Below are 7,140 nucleotides of genomic sequence, written 5' to 3'. Positions count from 1 at the left end.
CTGCACGAATGAAGCCTCGATCGTCTCGAGCTGAGCAACGAGTGGCGACGACGTGGGCGGCGAAGAGATGCCCAAGGCGCTGTGCCGGTCGTCGAAGCTGGCCGCCGTGGCATCGGCGCTGCTGCTGCCGTGTGTGGTGCGGCGCAGCGAGCGCGTCCGCTTGCGTCTCCAGCGCGCCACCTCGAGCCGCAGCTTGGACACCCTGGCGCTCGTCGCGAGCGAGAGCTGCTGCGCCTCGGCCTGTTGCCATAGCCACGTGGGGAGGGGCAGAGGTGCCGACGCCAGTTCGTCGATGCTGCCGCAGCCGCCGCTATCGCCCTCGGGCAGTGTCAGCGTCCACGCTGCGACGAGCGGATGGCCCGGTGGCGCCGCCTTTTTGAGGAGGCGCAGCGCCCTGCCGGCCTCGAGAAAGTCCCTGGCGTCGCCGAGGCCGACAAATGAGGGCACCGCCGAGGGGCGCAGGATGTAGCCGACGTCTTCCTCTCCCCTCTCGTCGAGCGCCCACTCGATCTCGGCGCCCGACCAGGGCACGGCGCGCTTCGACTCGCGCCACTTTCCGCTCGACCGGGCGCTGTCGCGCGTGCTGAGCGCCACCAGGTCCTCGTCCATCTCGCCCGTGCGGTTCGAGGCGTAGCCGGGCCACCCGATCCACGTGGCTACGTCGGTGCGCCACGTCATCGAGGTGCGGTCGAGGAGGTAGGCGAGCAGCGCCTGCGAGAGGGGCGAGGCGCACGCGGCGGTGGATGCGACCAGGTGGGAATGGAGGTGGGTGAGGCAGGCCGAGGCCGAGCGGAGCCAGGCGAGAGGCTTGAGCGGCGGCGCGCGCGAAGTGGCGCACGACAGCAGGTCGGCCAGCGTCTCGAGGACCTTGAGTGGCTCCTCGAGCTCGGCAGCCGCGTTGAGGATGGCGGCAGAGGCGGTGGGCGGCGGCGCCGGCGGCAGTCTGGAGGAGCGCGTCCGCTGCGTCGGTCGCGCTGTCGCAGCATCGACGATGTGGGAGCGCGAGCGTGCCCAGTCGAGCAGCTGGCCCTTTAGCCATGCGAGGACAGTGTCGAGCGCAAAGGCAAAGGCGGGGGCCTCTTTCGTGTGGGTGCCGTGCTGGCGCACCTCTGCCAGGCGTGCCTCGATGCGGCGGAGGAGGGTGGCGACGTCGACAAAGGGACGGACGACGCTGTCCGACGCCTGCTGCGTCCACCCCTCGATCCGCTCCGCTCCCCACCAGTGCGGCGTTGTTGGTGGTGCTTCGGGCGCTGGCGGCTGCTGTGCGCCGGTGTCTGGGTGCATGGCGCGTGTTCGCTTTCTCCTGCGTCGGGCCATGCGCCGCTCCGCCTCGTCTGCAGCATGGCGGCGTAGCGTGTGGGCCCAGTCGAATCGCTGCATTTTGGCGTCCCAGTGAAAGAGGTGGGATGCGGATGCCGTGGCTGCGGTAGAGAGGAGGGATGCGAGGACATCTGGGAGCGGATGCGTGGGTGCGGGACGGTAGGCGACGAGGGCCGAGGAGGCGGGAATGGGGTCGAGGTGCTCGAGGATGGCCTCGGACAGGTTGGCCAGGGACGACTGGCGGCGGGCGTCGAGGTAAGCGTGGTCGGTGATGAGGGGAAGAGATGCCAGTGCATCGGTCCCAGTGGCTGCCCCGGCGGTGCCAGGATAAGGAACATGGTGTGAGGGGAATGCGGACCAGTGGTGAAGATGGGGTGCGGATGGCAGGGTCGAGGTGGTTTCGTCGTCGCGGTCGAGTCCGTCTGAGCGGTCGCTGTCCCACAGAGACGATGCGGCCGAGGATGAAGATGCGGAGGAGGGCGAGCTGGGGGATGGAGTGCGAGGGCGCGCTGATGGCGTGCTGTCGAGAGGGTGCAGCCGTGGCAGCGGTGGCGGGAGGGGTGGTGCGGCGGTCGTGGTTGTGTTGGTGGTGGAGTGAGATTCTTTGCTGCCTGGCTGCCTGTGCAGGAAACTGTCTAGGACGGGGTCGTAGGCGGTCGAGGACGAGCTCGGTGTTGGCTGCAGAGGAAGGAGCAGGGGAGGCAGGCGGAAACGAGGTGCGTCGGTGTCGTCGACCCGCGGTGTTGGCAGAGGAGCGGGTGGGCTGGCGACGAGCGACGACGAGACGAGCAGGGACGGGGCAGCAGCAGCAGTGGCGGTCTGGTTATATCGGGAGGGTGTGGGCGCGGCGAGCGGGTCCGGTAGCGGCTCGAGTGGCAGTACGGAGAAGGAGGTGAGGAGGGGCTGTGGGTGGGTGACGCTGCTGTCGTGGCTGTGTTCGAAGTGGTTGGGGGCGGTGGCGGCCGCGCGCTGTTGGGAGCGATGGTGGACGCGCTGGCGGATGCGGCGGTGCATCGCGGATGAAGCCGTCGCCGCCATGTCGGTCGGTGTTGGGACGCCCGCAAGCAAAATGGGGTGATGGTGGGGTGGGAAAGAGGGGGTGAGGGGAAGAGGGGGGAGAGGGAGAGGGGGAGCGAGGCGAGGCGAGGCGAGGCGAGACTACGCGGCCCCCAAAGTCGAGAGGGGTCAGTGTTGGGGCCCGCCCAAAAGTAGTCGAGTGTTGGTTTCGGGTGTCGGCCGACGGCAGGCTTGGCAGGCCCGCCAGGCTGGCCTTGAGGAAGGCGCGTCGCGTACAGGTAGACGGTGCAGCCAGGCCTCGCTCGGCAGTGCCGGTGGTCATCTCGGTCGACCCATTCGACCCTCTGAACCGCCGCCGTCTGCCCCACCATCCCCCCCAATCTCCCTTGCGCATCGCCCGCTCGTCTGCCCCATCGACTGACCATGACGACCGCACCACCGCTGTCGCGCAAGCAGGCGGCGCACACCGACGTCGCCGCGCTGCGCAAGCCTCTCGTCGTACCCCTCGGCTCCCGCTCCTATGCAAAGCAGTTTGCCCAGCTCTACGACTACCGCCTCTCGTACCTCAACAAGCGCATCCTCCACAGGGCACACGCCAAGTGGGTGCAGGGCTTCAGCTCGTTTTCACAGAGCCAGTCCCAGGCTGCCCTCGCCCAGGGTGACCAGGATGACGACCACGAGGACGACGACGACGACGACGACCCCGGCGCCCACACCGAAGCTGGCCCGTCGTCTAGGAAGCGGTCACGCGTATCCATGGCGCACCCCCCCAAGCACACCCAGCGCATCCTCGATGTAAGGCAGGGCGAGGTATGCTACATCGTCGGCAACCTCTACTGCGCAATGCCCCTTAAGCCAGACGTCCTCGAGGACCTCACCAGAGAGGTGAGTCAGAGCAGCCTGCGCCGCCTTCCTGGACCATCACCCCTGGTCTGCCGTGTGCACCGGCAGCGCCGTGAGCTCATCTCCCAAGTGCCCCTCATCACTCTGGCTCCCTCCTATTGCCCCGTCCCGCCCTGCCCTCCCCAGCAATGGCTCGCCCCGCAGCCCGCACGCACCAAGTTCGTCGACCCGGCCCGCGACGAGCTCTACATCGAGGACCAGAGCGGCAGGGTCAAGCTCGTCGGCGACGCCATCAGGCCGGGCGGACGGCTGCGGCCCATGCTCATCACGGGCGCAGTCGCCGCCGTGCTCGGCACAGAGACGCGCGCGGGAGACTTTGAAGTCGTAGACGCCGTCTTCGCAAGCCTCCCCGACGCATCGCCCGCATCGGCAGCCAAGGACGAGGCCAGCGATGACAGCGTCATGGACGGAGGCAGGGACGACGACGCAGCAGACGACGGCTGGGTCGTCATCATGAGTGGACTCGCCATCGGCGGAGACGACAGCCTCGAGAGCGAAGTCGCCATGCAGTTCCTCACAGAGTGGCTCACCGGCGAGCTCGGGAGCGGCGAGGTGCGTGTCACACGGCAGCGGACCGCAACGGCGCGCAGCAGATCGCAGCCGCGCGACCTTCTCCAGCTGACCTCCATCCAGCGTCTGCCCCGCCCACGACCACAGGACCGCGAGGCGAGCTCCAAGGTCGTCGCCGCCATCATTGCCGGCAACTCGATGGCCCCGCCCGTCCGCAACGAAGACGAGACAAAGACGGTGAGTTGCGTCTGCGTCGGACAGCGATCGACTCGAGAAAGGCTCCTGCGCCGACGATCGATGCTGACGTCCTTGCCGGTCCGATTGTCGCTGCTGCCGCACCGTCCGACCGCCCGCCCGTCCGCCCGCGACAGAAACGCTTCGGGCAAGACGTGCCCACCTACTCGGCCGCGCCGACGCTGGCGCTCGACCAGTTCCTGACCGACCTCTGCTCGACGATGCCCGTCCACATCCTGCCGGGCGAGCGCGACCCGGCGTCGGTGGCCATGCCGCAGCAGCCCATCCACTTTGCCCTGCTGCCGCGCGCCGGCCGCTTCGACTCGCTCCACCGCGAGACCAATCCGACTTGGATCGGCCTCGACGGCTGCCGCATCCTCGGCACCTCGGGCCAGAACGTCGACGATATCTTCAAATACGTCGAGGAGGGCGACGACGGGCGCGTCGAGATGGCCTGCCGCGTCCTCGAGTGGGGACACCTTGCCCCGACGGCGCCCGACACGCTTTGTGAGTGGGCGGGGCGGCGGTCAAACTCGCGTCCACTTTCGGACAGATGCCTGCGGCGATCGACCTGCTGACACGGTGCCATCTTTCTTGACCGTCAGGGTGCTATCCGTTCAAGGCGACCGATCCGTTCCTGATCCGCCAACGGCCGGACGTCATGTTTCTCGGCAACCAGCCGGCGTACGGCACGGCCCTCTACCGCTTCGACGAGGACGAGAGCGGCGGCGGCGGCGGCGGCGGCGGCGACGGCGATGACGACGAGGGGTTAGAGGGGCATGGGTCGCAGGGCTCCCCCGCGACGGCCGGCCGAGGGTGGAAGGGCAGGGCGTGCCGCGTCGTCCTGGTGCCCGAGTTTGTCAAGACGCACCAGGTGGTGCTGGTCAACCTGCGCAGCCTCGAGAGCCGCGTCGTCGACGTCGGGACGAGGATCTAGGCGCGGCGCGGCGGCGCGGGGCAGCAGTGCGGCGGACGGCGGAGCAGCAGCCTGACGGGATAGCAGTGTAGCAGGGTGGCAGGGTAGCATCGAGGAGAGTAGACGCGAGACGGGACGATGTAATACCGACCGACCCCCTCCCTGTCCGCCCGAGATCATCATACCCACTCCTCGCGCAACCACCAGTCCCTCTGCCGCGCGAGTGCATTCGAAGGGTCGACACGTCCCTCTTCGTCCTGGCCGAGCATGCCGACGCCATAGCCGGCGTGCGCCTGGTTGATGAGATCACGCAGCGCATCCCACTCTTCGACGACGAGCGAATCGAGCGACGTCGGCTGGATGAAGGGTACGCCCGTCTCCCTGTCGTACTCGTCGTCGTCGTCGTCGACGACGTTGTTGTTGTCGTGGCGACCTGGGCACGAGGGGAGAGTGTACTCGGGCTCGACGAGGGGAAACGATGCGCCGAGCGCCGAGCGAAAGGCACGTTGGCGCTCGGACGCCGTCGAGATGGTGAGCAGGCGGAAGTGGTCGTTTTTGCTCGGCCGCACCGCCACGCTCCCGGGGTCGACGTCGATGGCGGGGTCAGAGATGCGCAGGGCAGCCAGGTCCGGCAGCGTCGGTGGGTCCCCATCGCCATCGCCGCCGATTTCGCCCAACCCGATCGATCGCTCGCCGTCGCCGAGCGGAAGGAGATGGCGCCGCGGCCGCGACAGCAGGCGACGCAGCACGTTGGTGTCCCGGGATATGTCGCCGTAGTCTTTTGGCGAGGACCAGATGAGCCACTCGAGGTCTGCCGGCCAACACGCGGCGGGGGCGGGGAGTGGCAGGGAGAGGAGCGACGGTCAGCACGACGCCGCGCCTCGAACGAGACATGCACACACACAAAGATCCCCCCGGCGAGGCCGAACGCACCACAGAGCGTCCGTATCTCGTCGACCTCGTCGTCGGCCAGGTTGGTATCGACGATGCGGAGCGTCGTGACCCTGCGGAAGATGTCGGCCGAGAAGCCGCCGACAAAGCTGTGCGGGTTGACCGAGGTGAGGCGGCGGGGCTGGCAGGCGGAACCGTAGGTGTGGGCGACCGAGAGGCTGACGAGCTCGCCGGCGAGGGCGACGTCGCGCACGCGGCGGCACGCGCGCAGCACGGCGCGGGTGGCGGCGTGGGCCGAGTCGCGCAGCGTCGTCACGTACGTGCTCTCCGGGTGCGACGGCGGCGAGAGGGCGGTGATGAGGTCCGACGTCGTGCTCGAGGGCCCGATCCAGAGGCGCTGCACCCGCCTCGCCACGCCGCGGTCGGAGCGCACCAGGGCGGCGAAGCGCTCGACCGCGTGCACCGAGCAGAGGAGCACCGTGTGGTACACGCCGCCCGCCAGTCGCGCAGAGTGCCGCCGCGAGACGAGCAGCAGCGACACCTTGTCCTCGCCCGCCGTCGAGGCATACGCCGCCAGCTCGAGGATGTGGTCCTGCAGCTCCCAGGGCAGGTCGCTCCACGGCGACGGCGGCGTCGTCGAAGGCGTCGAGGGCGTCGAGGGCCGCCCAGGTGAGGCGACGGGCGTGCCCCGCCTCTTTTTGATCCTCGCATCGACGCCGGCCGTACTCGGACGTAGTGCCGTCGGTGCCATAGTGGCAGTCGTTGCAGAAGATTCAGATCGGAGGGTTAAACGGCGATGCTGGCGGCAAGGACAAGCAACGAAAGCGGTGGTGGTGGTAAAGAAGGCGAGAGCCAAGGATCGAGTGAGCCCGCGCAACCGGCGTCGGCTGGCCCCTCCACATCGACCGAAAACCCAGGTAACTCAATGGCTTTATATTAATGCAGTATTTCGGCGACGTGACATGAAGCGTCTGGTTGGCCTAGTTGGTTAGGGCGTAGGTCTCATAACATGACCGCGCGGTTGCGCGGGTTTCGAGAGTCGAACACCATCCTAAGATCGCGAGTTCGATTCTCGCACCGGACACTTTTTTTCGGCCTTTTTTTTTCCGCGCCTCCCCCCCCCCCCCCCCCTGCGTCGATCCAGTAGCGCCAACCGTTGCCCGACCCGACCTCGACGCCGTCTTTCGCTGCCGTGCCCGCCCGGTGCGCGGCGGCCCATGGATCCAAGCCTGACCCCGGGCAGAGGATCAGCACCGACCTTTTGGTGAGGCTTTCGGGGATATCGACCGGGGACGCAGCTAGAATCGCAGCGTCTGGGGGTGGGGGGGGGCTGAGCGGGCTGGCAAGGC

The 7,140-nt window shown here is 68.2% G+C and overlaps 3 protein-coding genes across 3 annotated transcripts in view; 1 reads left to right on the top strand and 2 right to left on the bottom strand.

The window, feature by feature from the left end:
- PFL1_06387 (uncharacterized protein) overlaps window positions 1–1,380 on the bottom strand; it is a gene marked incomplete at both ends in the record, with an annotated part of 3,935 nt that extends 2,555 nt beyond the window's left edge. Inside the window, one exon of the mRNA XM_007883928.1 lies at window positions 53–1,380. Within this exon, the coding sequence (XP_007882119.1) occupies window positions 53–1,380 (1,328 nt within the window). The remainder of the gene's footprint in view (window positions 1–52) is intronic.
- A 1,380-nt stretch (window positions 1,381–2,760) lies between these two features.
- PFL1_06386 (uncharacterized protein) lies at window positions 2,761–4,921 on the top strand (the record flags this gene model as incomplete). Its single annotated transcript, XM_007883927.1, has 5 exons — window positions 2,761–3,222; window positions 3,367–3,792; window positions 3,898–3,987; window positions 4,122–4,491; window positions 4,590–4,921. The coding sequence occupies 5 exons, from the start codon at window positions 2,761–2,763 to the stop codon at window positions 4,919–4,921; spliced, it is 1,680 nt and encodes a 559-aa protein (XP_007882118.1).
- Window positions 4,922–5,079: 158 nt separating this feature from the next.
- Window positions 5,080–6,542, bottom strand: PFL1_06385 (uncharacterized protein; the record flags this gene model as incomplete). The annotated part of the gene is made up of 2 exons (XM_007883926.1): window positions 5,080–5,711; window positions 5,834–6,542. The coding sequence occupies 2 exons, from the start codon at window positions 6,540–6,542 to the stop codon at window positions 5,080–5,082; spliced, it is 1,341 nt and encodes a 446-aa protein (XP_007882117.1).
- Window positions 6,543–7,140: the final 598 nt, after the last annotated feature.

This window comes from Pseudozyma flocculosa (assembly GCF_000417875.1).
Source record: "Pseudozyma flocculosa PF-1 unplaced genomic scaffold scaffold00025, whole genome shotgun sequence".
Lineage (NCBI taxonomy): Eukaryota > Fungi > Basidiomycota > Ustilaginomycetes > Ustilaginales > Ustilaginaceae > Pseudozyma > Pseudozyma flocculosa.
Note: the sequence above shows the minus strand (reverse complement) of the source record. Positions and strands in the feature narration are given on the sequence as shown.